General features: G+C 42.2%; 1 protein-coding gene across 2 annotated transcripts in view; it reads right to left on the bottom strand.

Moving 5' to 3' along the window:
• Positions 1-605: 605 nt before the first annotated feature.
• RTEL1 (regulator of telomere elongation helicase 1) overlaps positions 606-15,850 on the bottom strand; it is a 138,284-nt gene continuing 123,039 nt past the window's right edge. For both annotated transcript variants that reach the window (XM_089662572.1, XM_089662573.1), the window contains exons 34-35: positions 9,026-9,129; positions 606-7,073 (exon numbers count right to left, since the gene is read on the bottom strand). In XM_089662572.1, the coding sequence (XP_089518698.1) occupies positions 6,987-7,073; positions 9,026-9,129 (191 nt within the window). In that variant the 3' untranslated portion in view covers positions 606-6,986. The remainder of the gene's footprint in view (positions 7,074-9,025; positions 9,130-15,850) is intronic.

Below are 15,850 nucleotides of genomic sequence, written 5' to 3'. Positions count from 1 at the left end.
CATAATGCGGTATTTTTTTTTCCTGATTGGAGTATTTCAGGAAAATACTGCCTTATTGCCGCTAGATGTTGCCGACGATCATAGGATATACACATTTTAGGGATTATTTTCGGGATTATTCGTGATGGCTGCATGGATGATGGGACATTTGCACAGTGACTTTTTTTTTTTTTTTTTAAATAAATAGACCCTCAAGCAGGGTTGTATTTGCCTAGGGCGGCATTTTTTTTTGGGGGGGGGGCAGCTCTGTCCCTCGGTAGAAGGGATGGAAGAAGGGACACACCTGGCATGGGGACCTGGTGGGTTCCGAGAGAGGCTGCGAGTTTCATGACGGTGTATGCACAGCCCGACTCTTATTCCCGGGGATGTCCGGAGCTGTGAAGGTGAGTGTCTCTCTCTCTTGCCATGGGGGTTGGTGGCTGGTGCATGGGGGGCAGTGGTAGTGGAAGGCTCTCTCGGGTGGGAGGCAGGGCTGTTGTTGGTCAATGTCCGGATCTCTCTGCGGGGGGCACCGATTTTTGTGTTGCCTACGGGAGCACAAAACCTAAATACACCACTGCCCTCAAGTGTTACACAAAAAGTTATTTTATACAGAAATAACACTGTTGTATCAAATAATTTATTACGATTTAATTGAAGTATACGCAGATATAAACAACATATAAAATATATGGATGTAAAATCGCTGTACCTCATTGCATCTGCTGCCCATTCGGCGTCTAGGCCACCTTCAGGTTTGTAGTTTTTCGGTGCAAGCCCCAATTTGGAGAGATGAAACACAAATCTTTATGTATCTGTTGTCACTTCAAGCAAGCTGCTGGCAGGGTGCAGAACTACTTAAGGCTTGCTAAAAGCTTGCTACCGGCTTGTTTGAACCCCTTCCTGACAGCCATGCACATATACAGTATATGGCAGCGTGACCGTGGGCTTAAACGTTGTGCCGTCACATATATGCATACAACGGTTATCCCGTGCTGGGGTAGCGCTCACTTGACACCCTCCCGTAGGAGTTGGTAGGACGAGCTCCCGATCAAGAGATCACAAGATTGGGAGCAAGTCTATGGTGTCAAATCCTCCTAAAGCACAGCCTCCTGCTGGCAGAAAGGGTTTGAAGTGACAACAAGACTTTCTGTAAGATCTGTTTTTAACATCTCCACACTGGAACTGAAGTTTTCTTTGAAAGCATATTGAACGCTTTGCAAAAGCTTGCTGTACATACTACTCTTTTACAAGCCGAACAAGACGTAAGCGGTTACTCCTACCGCTAAGTGATTAAAGCTGAATTCCAGGAGTCGAGCCACTTTATAAATTTGCTGGGCTACACTATGGGTTAACTCCAGCAAGGCGAATGCCAACTCATGGACTTGTCTCTTTTATTTGCATCTGGCAGTTTTACTGAGCGCAGGGAGCACAGCTTTGGCTATACTCCCGGTGCTCTGACAGGAGAGATGCTGCTTTCTGATACAGTAGCAGCTCTTCCCTCCCCTCTCCTCTGTTGTCAATTCAACAGAAGGCTTTGTATTTTGTGAATGGGTTCGCAAAATACAAAGCACTCAGTGACTGAGCAGAAAGGGGCGGGCAGAGCAGCTTAAGACAAGTCTGCAGGAGCTGAAACCTGAAGGTCCAGCATTGGAAAGCTGGATAGTGATAGCTATGCTCCCGGTGCTCAGTAAAGATAAAAAATTGTAAATTACAGAAATAATTCCATGAAGTGGCATGCACCTCATGGACCTAGCTCTGGCAGTATGACCGAGCACCGGAATGCAGCTATAGCTACACTCCTGGTTCTCAGACACATTGATGGTAGAGACACTTCTTTTTTTATACAGCAGCAGCTCTGCCCAACCCTCCCTTCAGCTGTGATTTGGCAGGAGGAGGGTAAAGACAGGCAGGGTGGCTGAATACAACTCTGCAGCTGCAGGAGCTGAGACCTGAAGGTCCAGTGTCGGAGCACCAGAAGCATAGAGATAGCTGTGCTCCCGATGCTCAGGAAAAATAAAAACTGTAAATTAAAGAGAGGTGGCATGTACCTTGTTGATTTAACCCTTAGCATCCCATAACATTTTAGAAAGTTTTTGAATTCCTGGAGTTCAGCTTTAACAAATCTCAACATAGGGTACCCCCCCCAAAAAAAAAACTGTAGCCACTAAAGGGCAGATTGTCTGAGCATGCAGTTTTATGGGTGTAGGAGGAGGGAGGGGAAGAACAGACTATCCAATGAAATCACAGGGGAAAAAAGAGCGGTTGGCTAAAACTACCCAATGCGGCAACCACTAGTTCCACCGAGAATGTACAGATAGCCTTTGCAGACACATCCTGGCTTTATTGCCCCATACCAATCAATCAGATTCAAGGGTCCATTGTTCCTCATTACGTACTGCACTTTATAATTGTATCTGGTTGACATCATGGGCCAGTTTGCAGATTCAAAGGTTCATTGTTGCTCATTTCCTAATGCAGGTTACAACTTTGTTTGGTTTATGTTAGGAAGCTTTCGAAAAAGTAGGACCTGAAGGTGGCCATGCCCAGCTCAACATCTGCATGTAAAACAAGAAACTCCAGCAACCTGCCAAAATAAAAAAAAATAAATCTGTGAAGGAAGGATAATCATTCCTAGAGCAAAAAAGGCAAACAAAGCTTTCTGAGAACGTGTGTTGCAGATCCCAGCAAAACCCCATTCTTGCTTCTGGATGGGTCAACCTTGATGAGCAGCATAAGATATCAGTTTTCAGAAGAATAGAGGAGCAACGAAACATAATTTATCTCCAGTAAGTAAAACCTCTGTTGATTCACAACACAACAATCCTATCCCAGCCTTCATTGGAAAATGACTGTATTGGAATGCATCCTTCATTCTCAAAAGGTCTTATCAAAAAGTAAACTTGTCAAAAGGAAAAGTATTACGAAGCCAAGCAAATTAAAGCAGGAATGCCTTTTTGCTTACGCCTTGTCTGGAGCATCCCAGAAGCCCCTGATCTCAAACCCCCTCAGTTTGCAAATATCCGCTTAATTTTCCCTGCAGCAAAGTCAAAACTCTTGCTCGTTCTGACATACCATAATGCAAATGGAATTAAAGTCACTAGGGGGGAGTGCAGGAAGAATGTATGTATACGGATAGGAAAGGCCATGACTCACTTCAGACTTCTAGAGCATACTCAGGGTTTCCTGGGCCCCTCAGGGCAATACTTCAACTCAACCCGTACAAGTGAGGGCCCAATAATAAAGTGAAAGCAAATTAGAAAGGGGAACAGAAAAGGACTCGGGGCTAATCATGTCAATAGCTGGTATCTTATGGTATCTGGTTTTAGGCAGAACCTTTATTTTTCAATCTTTCCACATGGGTTACCTTCAAGTATGCAGGCATCTTGGGGCATCTGCTTTAATCTTGCATAACTTTTCCTAAAGGACAGGTTTACATAAAGGAGGACACCGTCCGGATAAAAAGTATGGGAGCTGCAGCTACCAACTTGGATATTCATAGTGTAGGCACCAGGCCTGGAGAGGAGACCTTTCTCCTCTGTATTTACACAAATTAGGCCCATTTCATATGGGCTTCAGCTTGTATAAGAGCAGTGTGAACAACAAAGCATTTGCAGAGCTTTCAGCAAGCTTTGATGAAGCTTTTAAAGTACCATTCAGCTCAAGTTTGTAAATGTTGAACAAAGATCCTAATGGAAATGCTGATTGCCCCTGTAAATAAGCTGCTAGCAGGCTTCAGCACTTCATGAAGCTTGTTAAAAGCCTTCTGAACCTGCTGGCAGCTTGCTTAAAGTGGCCATCAGCACTCACATTAGGATCTGTTTTCAGCATTTACAAACTGGAGTTAATTGTACTTTAACCCCTTGGCACCGGCGCCTCCTGGTCCTTTAAGGGTTTCAAAAGCCGGGAGGCGGAGTGGGGCTTTAGGGTCGCTGTCACATGATCAGGAAAGGTCCCAATCGAAGAGGAGATCGGGACCTTTCCGTGAGTACCAGACATGTGTGCTGGGAGCACGCAGGGCGCGTGCTCTCAGCACGTTTTTCTTAATTGCATGCAAATGTACGGCCACTCGGCGTCTAGGACCAGAGGCCTGGAGGCCGCACATTTTCATGTGCGGCCGGCACCAAGAGGTTAAGGGTAGATTTAGACGTGCGTCTAAATCTCCCCTTGCCTCTGACGCCTGATCTGCTTCTGGATCGGGCTCCAGAGGCTACTAACAGGTGCTGAGTAAGCAATCGGATGCCTCCTCAATGCCTGTTTTAACCCATTTTTTCCAAAGATTGCATTGGGGTGTTAGCGGCGATTCCCCATTGACTTGAATGTATAGCATTCAGCGGGATTTCCGCTCACCAACTGCCACATGTCGGGTCAACTTAGCTGCAGCTGTGAAGCATCGTGGCTGTGGCATGTAAACATCCCCACCCCACTGCCTATTTTAGCTTGGGGGGGGCATTGGACAGCAAAAACGCAGCTCAGCTGTACATTTTTGAAGTCCCCCAACCACAAGTTTAAACAAGGCCTAAAAGTTTTAACAAAGCCTGCTGAAAGCTCTGCAAATGCTCTGCATGCTGAAGCTTTAGGGACGCAATGACCAGTAACAAGTATGTAGCCAGTGAAGTCGGATCTCCTGAGCCACATACTCAATCCATAGTGGCTCACAAATCAAGACTGAGCATTATTGTCCCAGATCTTGCAGCGGCAGTCCCTACGTTTGTATCCAGACTGAGGCGCCTGACTGAGGCATTAAAGCAGCTTAAATATTGCAACATACAACATACAAACCTGTCCATCACTTATAGAATTTCATAAATATCCCCTGGCACTGATAAAAAAAATAAATAAATAAAATGCACCATTAATTTAATTGCAGGACATTGATCGATCGGTGTAAAAAAGCATGGAACTTCACACTGAATCTCATTGAACACTGTACAGCCCACTCCATGGAAATGGAAGCGAGGACACTCAATAGCACTGATTGTACAAATGTTTTAAAAACAAATGCATAGGAAGATCATTATAGTTCATTAGCAGCATTTCAAGGAACTGAAGAGAACCGGTCCTTGTTGGACATTTGCAGTAATCTGAATCTCCACTCTCAGGTTATAACAGTGCAGCTCTACTTCCTAATCCTTGTACACACAGGCTCCAGTCTGTAGGATGGTATTTATATCATCACGTATAGGAGCAACGTTCACTTTCAGCAAGCTTTGGCCAGTTTTCTTGAAGACTTTAGGGTCCCGTTCAGTTCCAGTTTGATGAATGTTAAGCACAGATCCTAATGGAAATGCAGACCATCACTGTACACAAGCTCCTAGCATCGCAGTCGGCTTAGGCACAACCTGAAACTTGATCAACCTCTTGGCGCAGGCGCCTCCCGGCCCTTTAAGAGTTTCAGAAGCCGAGAGGCGGGGCGGGGTTTTAGGGCCACGTGACTGCCGTGATTCGCCATCACGGCGGCCACATGATCGGAAAAGGTCCCAATCGAAAGTGGAGATCGGGACCTTTCCGGGAGTAGCGGACATAGGTGCTGGGAGCGCGCAGAGCATGCGCTCTCAGCACATATGTATTTTTTAACTGCACGTAAATATGCGGCCGCTCGGCGGCAAGGCCCAGACACCGAGAGGCCGCATATTTGTGTGCGATCTGCATCAAGGGGTTAAAGCCTGCTGAAGCTGGTTAGAAACTTGCTTAACCACCTCAAGTCCGGACACTTTCACCCCCTTCCTGCCCCGGCCAATTTTCAGCGCTATCACATTTTGAATGACAATTGCGCGGTCATGCAACAATGTACCCGTGTGAATTTTTTAGCATTTTTTTGAGACAGATAAAACTTTATTTTGGTGGTATTTATTCACCACTTGGATTTTTATTTTTTTTTCTATATAAATGAAAAAGTCCAAAAATTTTGAAAAAAAAAGTCTTTTTCTTACAAAATTTTGCAATTAAATAATCTTTCATCATAAATCTTGGCCAAAATGTATTCAGCTATCTTTTTAGTAAAAAAAAAAAAAAATAACCCAAATTAGTTTATAACCAAAAATTATAATTGTTTTACATTTTTTTATATTATTTATGTTTTTTTAACATACTGTCACAGTACAGTGTCACCACTACTTGTGGGGGGTGATGAAGATTTATTTATTTATTTATTTTATTACACTGATTGCTTTTACACTCATAAAGGTTGTTAAAGAAATCATTTCTCCTTCTCTCTGGCTTCATTCTTGCAGCCATTGAGAAATACTGTGAGAGCTGTGATTGGTCACAGCTTGTTACATGGTATAGGGCTGTTGTGAATAGCCTTGTACCATGTGACCTCTGTGATCATTCACAGATTTCACAAGTAGTAAGCAATGATGTCAGAAGTGAACAAAGGAACAAAGATGAGGCTGTCAATCACAGGCTGTGCGCTGGAGCTCCCTCCCCTATCACCTTTTTTTACCTAAAAACTTGTCAGAAGTGACTCACGCAGATAGCAGAGGAAGGAGGCAGCAGACAGAAATGACACTTTCTCTGGATGGAGACAAGTACACATTATAGAGGGATATGATTTTTTTTTTTTCATATTTCATGTCTGAGGTTTACAACCATTTTAAATATTCTCAGGGCTGAGGTTTGCTTGAGAAGCTGTAACAAAGCTGCTGGAAGCTATGAAAAAGCTGAAGTATGTGTACACAAGGCTTTAGAGATTACTTGATTCTTGGTTATTTACTTTCTGCGAATGTCATTTGACAGGGAGAGAAAACAACTGAATAAATGCACAAAGAAGTGTCAGCCTGACAGCAGACATGCCGGTCCTTACAGCCGGATACATCTGCTCTGACGGGTAGATAATTCAATTGAAAAAAATGCATACATATCCGTTCCTAGGAGGAAAGACTGCACATCTGTGATAACTTCAGAAAGGAGATTCAGATTCTTAAAAAAAAAACAATAAAAAAAAAACAAAAAAAGAAAAAACAGAAACCAATTAGTTGGTATTCAGCCTTCTACCACTTGCGGTATCATTCCTGACCTGACTGCATGAAATATTTCTGCCTTAAATTTCTCTTCTTAATACTGATTTGGCAGCTCGGGCATTTTGCAGGTTTCTGAAAGAAAATAAAGATAAGGCGATCACAATGACTTGGAGGGCAAGCAGATATTTGAAGGCGCATATGATTTGTATATCTACACAGAGAGAGGATACAGACAGCGATAGAAACAAAAGTTCTGGTTCTTATACCTACTGAAAACTTTAAGAAAATTAAAATGAAAACATTTTTGGCTGGAGTTGGGCTTTAACCACTTGCCGACCACAGATAGACGAATGAAGGCTTCACTGCAGCCAGCCAGTTCTGAGAGGGCGTCATAGCCCCTTTATTATAAAGTTTGTGTGCACCTAAGTACACAGCCTGCTGGTTCCCAGTAAACTTGTACACAGAGTTAGAGGCTTCATTCCTCCCAAGACTCTTTGAAGCCTCTGGACTCCAGAACCCCATTCAGGAATTACAAAAACCCCCAAAAACTGAAAAAAAAAAAAACAATTTTCTCCGTTCATAGTATTCATTGTTGAGCTTCTCAATCTGCATCCTTGGGAACCAAGGCCATTTACCTCTTTTTACATAGTGGCAGGGCACAGCACTGTCAGAACACCTACAGATTTAAAATTGTAACATGTTGCTTTTAACCACAAGAAAAGGTGGCTTGAAAACGGATCAAGAACAAAAGAAAAAAAGACGATCCTGACAAGCAGATGGCCATCACTAGACCTGAACATCAGACAGCCCCTTTATTATAAAGTTTGTGTGCACCTGAGTACACAGCCTGCTGGTCCCCTGTAAACTTGTACACAGGGTTAGAGGCTTCATTCCTCCCAAGACTCTTTGAAGCCTCTGGACTCCAGAACCCCTTTCAGGAATTACAAAACCTCCCAAAAACTGAAAAAACTATTTTCTCCGCTCATAATAGCCATTGTGGAGCTTCTCAATCTGCATCCTTGGGAACCTTGCAGGCCATTTACCTCTTTTTACATAGTGGCAGGGCACAGCACTGTCAGAACACCTACAGATTTGTAACATGTTGCTTTTAACCACAAGAAAAGGTGGCTTGAAAACAGATCAAGAACAAAAGAAAAAAAGACGATCCTGACAAGCAGATGGCCATCACTAGACCTGAACATCAGACAGCCCCTTTATTATAAAGTTTGTGTGCACCTGAGTACACAGCCTGCTGGTCCCCTGTAAACTTGTACACAGGGTTAGAGGCTTCATTCCTCCCAAGACTCTTTGAAGCCTCTGGACTCCAGAACCCCATTCAGGAATTACAAAAACCCCCAAAAACTGAAAAAAAAAAAAACAATTTTCTCCGTTCATAGTATTCATTGTTGAGCTTCTCAATCTGCATCCTTGGGAACCAAGGCCATTTACCTCTTTTTACATAGTGGCAGGGCACAGCACTGTCAGAACACCTACAGATTTAAAATTGTAACATGTTGCTTTTAACCACAAGAAAAGGTGGCTTGAAAACGGATCAAGAACAAAAGAAAAAAAGACGATCCTGACAAGCAGATGGCCATCACTAGACCTGAACATCAGACAGCCCCTTTATTATAAAGTTTGTGTGCACCTGAGTACACAGCCTGCTGGTCCCCTGTAAACTTGTACACAGGGTTAGAGGCTTCATTCCTCCCAAGACTCTTTGAAGCCTCTGGACTCCAGAACCCCTTTCAGGAATTACAAAACCTCCCAAAAACTGAAAAAACTATTTTCTCCGCTCATAATAGCCATTGTGGAGCTTCTCAATCTGCATCCTTGGGAACCTTGCAGGCCATTTACCTCTTTTTACATAGTGGCAGGGCAGAGCACTGTCAGAACACCTACAGATTTGTAACATGTTGCTTTTAACCACAAGAAAAGGTGGCTTGAAAACAGATCAAGAGCAAAAGAAAACAAGGATCCTGACAAGTTGATGGCAGATGGCCATCACTACACCTGTTTGTCCAGTTAAGTGTTATTATAAAAAGTCAACATTGCTATATAAAAAGGACAAAACACAGACTAACCTTAAGATGTTCTACCCAGCATATCCTACAACAGTAGAAGAGACATGATACGCATCTATAGGGAACAGAGCCTCTCAAGGTACATTGTGGACACGGTGGACCTTCTGCAAAAAAAAAAGACCAAGTCACGTTATACTGCATTCATTTCTAGGGTACTGTAGCTATAACGAATATGGACGAAAAATCCAGTGAACCCATAACTTGCTGTTGTTGGTGGGCACCACCTCTCTTGCACTGAAATCCCAAGAAGTTGTCAGTGTTTCCTATCCCTGCACCACTCCACGTACAAACATTAAAGAGGAACTAAATCAGTTTCTATAAAAAAATAGCAGCTACAAATACTGTAGCTAATGGCTTTTAAAAATCAGGTACTCACCAGTCCATGGAATCCAACGCGGTCTTCCCACAGGCGATTCTTCTCACTGCTACCGGTGGCCAGCGCTGCCATCTTTGATTTGGGAGCTCCCAGCCAGCTACCCCATGTGCATGAATGCATCACATGTCCCAGGAGACAGAGGAACAGAGTGGGAGCAGGAATTGTGAAAGTAGGAGAAAGTAGGAGTGGGTGCCTACAAAAAAAAAAAAAGGGCAAGGGTGGAGGGGAGAGGAGGATGAGCGGTACTTTTGCTTTTGAGAGAAGACCCACTTTATTTCTTTCCCAGCAAAACATTGCTGCTACCTTAACCAATTCAAGTCCGGACACTTTCCCCCCTTCCAGTCCAGGCCAATTTTCAGCTTTCAGTGCTGTCGCACTGTGAATGAAAATTGCGCGGGCATGCAACACTGTACCCATATTAATTTTTAGCATTTTTTGAGACATATAAAACTTTATTTTGTTGGTATTTATGCACCACTGGGATTTTTAGTTTTTTTTGCTATATAAATGAAAAAGTCCAAAAAATGTAAAAAAAAGTTTTTCTTATAAAATTTTGCAAATAAATAATCTTTCTTCATAAATCTTGGCCAAAATGTATTGTTATCTTTTTAGTAAAAAAAACAATTACCCAAATTAGTTTATAACAAAAAATTATAATTTTTAAAAAAGAATTTTTGACATTTTTATTTAATTTTTTATTATATTATTTATGTTTTTTTTTTAACATACTGTCACCCTAGCAGTACAGTGTCACTATAGTGACACCAACAAAGTCCTACTACACCACTTCCCATCATAGGGTGACCACATTCCGTCTCTCAAGTGTTCTCCTGTGTTGTCACCCTATCACTCCACTGCTCTTCTGTTGTCACCATCAGAAAAACCCACCCTGAGAAATTATTATAATTATACAAGATTGATATGGTGCCAACAGTTTGCTCAGCGCTTTACAATATAAAGGGAGACAATACAACAATACGGTTCAATGCAAGAGGGTTAGGAGGGCCCTGATTCTTGGAGCTTACAATCTAAAAGGGAGGGGCTGGTGGTACAAAAGGTAGTAACTGTGGGGGATGGATGGTAGGAGGAATAGAAGATTCCAGTATTAGCTGAGGGCAGGATAGGCTTCCCTGAAGAGATAGGTTTTCAGAGATCGCCTAAAAGTGAGCAGAGTAGGCGACAGTCTGATAAATTGGGGTAGAGAGTTCCAGGGGCTGGGTGAGGAAAAGAAAAAAAAAAGCCCAAGGAGGAAAGAAAAAAATATTTTGAGACCATGAAAACTCCCTCCTAATATGCACACCCAAAAATTTGATAGTATTCATTCTTTCAACCTCCTTCCCACCTCTATACTGTATATCAGCCAATGATTGATCTTCTTTGATCTCCTATAGAGGTCAATTAATCTCTTCACACCGGCTGCACACAAATGTGTGACCTCCCGGCGCCTGGGCCTAGAGCGGCCGCACATTTGTGTTCTATTAAAAAAGGACATATGTGCCGAGAGCGCGCGTCCTGCGCGCTACCAGCACACATGTCCGGTACTCACGAAACGGTCCCGATCTCCTATTTCGATCGGGACCTTCCCCGATCATGTGACCGCCGTGACGGCGCGTCACATGACCCTAAACCCCGCCCCGCCTCCCAGCATCTGGAACCCTTACAGGGCCGGGAGGCGCCGGCGTGAAGGGGTTAATGAACCAAATTGCTGTAAGAATGTCACATTCGCAAAGCCGTTCTGAATAAACTCTTCATTGCTGCCTTCAGAAAATGAATTACATAGTAATAATCCTTGGAGCTTACAATCTAAGAGAAATGCCGTGCCGCCATCGCTGGAACGTATGTAGACAGGAAGTGGCTACAAGGAAATCTACCAAAAGATGACAAAATAGAGAAAGCTAGTATTTTCCTTTGAAAAACCATGCAATTGTTTCAACACAGCTCACTGGAATCTGGTTGCAACATGGGGAAAAATTGGGAGAAACGAGGAAATGGGATTCCCATTAATCAGCATCATCTACTGTACAAATACAGGATGACTATTTATTTTGTCCATTTTTAAGATTCATCAGAACATCTCAGCATACACAGACCACATACAGTCCTTGAAACTGAAGGGAAGTACTTTAGGAAACTGAATGTCATTCAGTTCGGACTCACAGTACTTTGTCTATGTAAGATCATTTGCATCAAGCAGATCAAATGATGTATTATTATTATTATTTTTTTGCGCATATAAGTTTCATGCTATTTGTTCCCTGAATAAGGAAGCAGGGTAAGTTATGTCATTCAGTATGACTGGTCACTGCCGAAAAGTTTACTTCTGCTTTCTTTCTAGAGAAGCGCCTTCCTTCACCTATTACCATAACTAAGTTATTGCTAAGCCCAGAGACGGGGGGCCTTACAGGAAAAGCCCAGCCACCATTTCATGGCCTGACCAGAAACATGGGGTCTACAAAACAAAACAAGGAGAGACAGGATTCCCATTCATCAGCGTCACTTTTTTTGTACAAGTACAGGATGTCTGTATTTATTTTTTCCATTTTTAAGATTTATCAGCCTACACAGACCACATACAGTCCTTGACCCTGAGGGGAATTACTCACCAAGCCAAAAAACTTCTTTATCCATTTGACCTCAAGAACGTCTTCTTTCTTCATGACCATTTTTTTTTATGTTCAATACTGCGCTACTTTTAACTGTCATTTGTTCGGTCAAAATTTTTCACACAAATAGAACTTTCTTTTGGTGGTATTTGATCACCACCGGGCTTTTTATTTTATTATTTAATTTATTATGAAAAAAATAAAAAAAGATATTTATTTAATTTATTAAGAAAAAAATAAAAGATATTTTCTACCTGTTATAAAACATTTCCAATAGAATTAAAGAAAAAAAAAATTATATATATATATATATATATATATATATATATATATAATTTCTTCATAAATGTAGGCCAAAATGTATTAGGCTACATGTCTTTGATAAAAAAAAAAAAAAAAAATTCCAAAAAGGCTTCATGTACACGGGACACTTCTGAATGTTGGAAACGGACTGCTGGAAAACGTAGGTTAAAAAACGTCTGTTTAGCCACATTTGCATACCGTGTTTATGAGCGTTTGGAAGCGTTTTTTTAAAGAGAACCTCAGGAGACCTTCCAAAATGGCTAGAATGCACTGAAAACCAGTAAAAGATTAACTATTTCAGACATTTTGAGAGAAAAGGGAGAACAAGCGCAGAGAGCAGTATGTGTTGAGATTAGCTGTCTTTTTTTTTTTTTTGTGGTGTTTGGATGTGTTCCAGCTGATTTCTGCGCAGAAATTATTGCAGCAGTGTCTAACATATTTTCTTTCATGCAAAACCTCAAAGTATGGTGTACCGGGTCCATCTGAGTACCGGGAAAACGCTTTGCATGCATTTTTCATGATGAAAAAAGTCTCTGGACAGCAACTGGAAATGAAAGCGTTAAAAAAAAATTTCAAACACAAACGCTTATAAACGTTGTTAGCCGCGTTTACAAGCATTTGAAACGCTGATAAAATCTACTGCTGAACGCAAGTTTTCTGCATTCAAAAAAATTACTGTAAACTCAACTGCCTTTAAACGACGATGTGTACATGGACACATAGGAAAACATTAGGGAGAGTTCAAGGGCTGCTGAAAAAAACGCTGAACACCTCCTGAACGTCAGTTTATCAGCTGCCGTGTACATGAGCCCTAAGTGTATAATAATCGGTTTGTGCGCAATTATGGCGTCTGCAAACTATGGTATATACTGTATACTGGAATTTATGCAGCTATGATGCTAAACTGGTAATTGCGGTGATCAGCGACTTATAGTGGGACTGTGATAGTGTGGCCGCTAGCTGATGCTGGCTGGGAGGTACACTAACTAACCGACAATGACATCAATACAGCAATCAGTGCTAATACTGTACACTGTCACTGTACTAATGACACTGGATGGGAAGGGGTTAACATCAATGGGCAATCAAAGGGTTAAATGTGTGCCTAACAAGTGTAATATGTGCTGCATTTACTGCTTGGCAGGAAGACTCTGTGTACAGAGTCCTGTGTTGTTTGTAAACACAGGGCTCTGTGCTGTGATTGGACACAGCCGATCAGCAGGTCTCAGAGAGAAATCATTGGCCGGGGACCTGCTGAAAAAATCCTGCTGTGTCCAACCGCAGTGTGGGTCAGCAGGGGGCACGCACATGCACCCCAAACCCGGAAACAGGCTTGCAGCATTTGTTAAAATTGCTGAGCCCGCAGCTGCCGTCCTGTCATAGTAAATCTACTGTGACGGAGCAGCAAGTGGTTATTCTAGTTTTGGATGGAGTGGGGAAGTATCGGAATTCCTGTTGAGTTTTTACTGCTGTCCTGGGCTCTATTAGAAAAATCTACCCTCCCCCAGGCGGGAAGGAAGGAAGGGAAAATAAGCAACAGGGACACAGAAAGCAATGGGGTCGTTTGATCATATAGATTTATATGGCCACCAAATTATGGCATGACCATGAATCTAGGGCAGTGGTTCCCAACATTAGTTAGAACAGTGTCCGCTAAATTCAAAACATTTTATGCCCCTATGCTGGAAGGCTTTGGATGGGGCCAGGGGAATGGGGGTGCTAGAAGGGGTGAGGGGACTCTGCAGCAGAATTGGTGACCTCGTAGGGGATAAGATTTCAGGAGGGAGCATGGGGCAACTGTGGAAGATAGGGCATCTGGAGAGGTTTAGGGGGTCTCTCCAGGAGGCTTGCGGGGGGGGGTGTTAGGAGCACCATGGGAGACTGTAGGGCACTGCGGGGGCTGGGGTACACTGTTGGAGGTTGGGGGCACTACGAAGGGCTGGGGGTCTGCAACAAGCTGGCAGAGGGCTAGGGGGCACTGTGGGTTTCTAAGACGATGTGGGACGTTTGGTGGCACTGTGGGAGGTTAGGGGATCTGCATTTGGCTGGAGGCCCAGGAGGAGAGAGGCCAAGGCCTGCTGGTTGCAAACCACTACTCTAAGGTATATGGTTGATGCACCCTTGATCTTGGACTTTCTTGTCCTCTTCCTTTCTCTTTTCAAAGCTCTCTTTATTCTTGTAACCTATCATCATCCAAATTTTCTATTATCTATCCAACTGCAGATACTGTATATGTGTGTCTGGTTCACTTGCTTTTCCTTAATTCAAGGCAGCATGGGGATAATGTTGGAGCTTTTATAACATTCTTAATTTTTGTTATACTGGTATAGCTATTAGTCCAAAGGAAATGCTTAAACCAGCTTTTCTCAAACTTTTTCAACACAGAGGAACCCTTGAAATAACTTTCCAGTCTCAGGAAACCCCTGCTACCACATACTATATCTACAACTCATGATACATTAGTGTGCTGGTCAGTGGGAAGAATGCTCCTTACACTTGTGGTCACTGGGAAGAATTCCTTCTTTTATAAATAGCTAGAAAGATTAATGGTGTCAGTGGGAATGTATATGAGAGGCAACCTTTGGAAAAACCCTAGTTGAGAAACCCTGGCTAAACAATTATGTTACTATATACTTCGAAGGTCCTATAGGATCTCTGGAATTGAGATCTCTTTTCCTCCTCTATAAAACTACTGATTTTGCTGTAACAATTGTCACCTTTTTTTTAATTCAGATTTTATTTTAAACATTTTTTGTTTATAATAGATAGACCAAAGAGAATGCAGACAAAACCATAAAAACAAATAACAGCATCAATACATTTAGTTCTCTACCATCAGATTTTTCCAATATACTCAAAGATATCCAAAAATATCCAAGAATATTCCGAAAAATATTCTCGAGCAACCGAGATGTTGTATTAATAATATATGAAAGCTTTCTGTGACAGGTCGACCTAATCTACCAAAAAAATACCGATCCTTAAACTTAATTATAAATCCAAATGGAACGTTGATGCATCTGTCCATTTTTTTCCAAGTTTTTTCAAACTTTTGAGAGGCATTACATTGCATATAGGTATATTTCTCAAACTTTACAAATGTATCCATCACCCGGATCCAGTCCTCAAGGATATGGGGATTGGGTGAAACCCAACGAGAATCTATCATCCTACGTGCCTTAAAGAGTGATCTCACACTGGCCACTACCTGGTGGTAATGCAGGTCATTAGTATTTACATTCCCTAGTAGACATAGAACTGGATCTGGGTCCTATCTTTGCCTACATGGAATAGAAAAATTAGAAAGGACTTTAGATAATCTCACATATACTCTAGAAATAAAACCCTTAGTAATATTTGCTCAGACTATACTGTCTAAGATAAAAACAGGAAAAAAAAGAAACAGTTGAGGCCAAGCCTTGGATTTTCAAAGCGTGTGTTAATTGTAAATATTGGGGAAAAAAACCCGTCTGATCTAAGGTAAACTCGGTACAAACCTGTCGATGTTTTCAAATCACCACCAGAGTATGATTGCATCAGGGT

Source organism: Staurois parvus, unplaced genomic scaffold (genome assembly GCF_062004578.1).
Source record: "Staurois parvus isolate SC_StPar_1 unplaced genomic scaffold, SC_StPar_1.0 ptg001490l, whole genome shotgun sequence".
Classification (NCBI taxonomy): domain Eukaryota; kingdom Metazoa; phylum Chordata; class Amphibia; order Anura; family Ranidae; genus Staurois; species Staurois parvus.
This window is presented reverse-complemented; position numbering and strand designations above follow the sequence as displayed.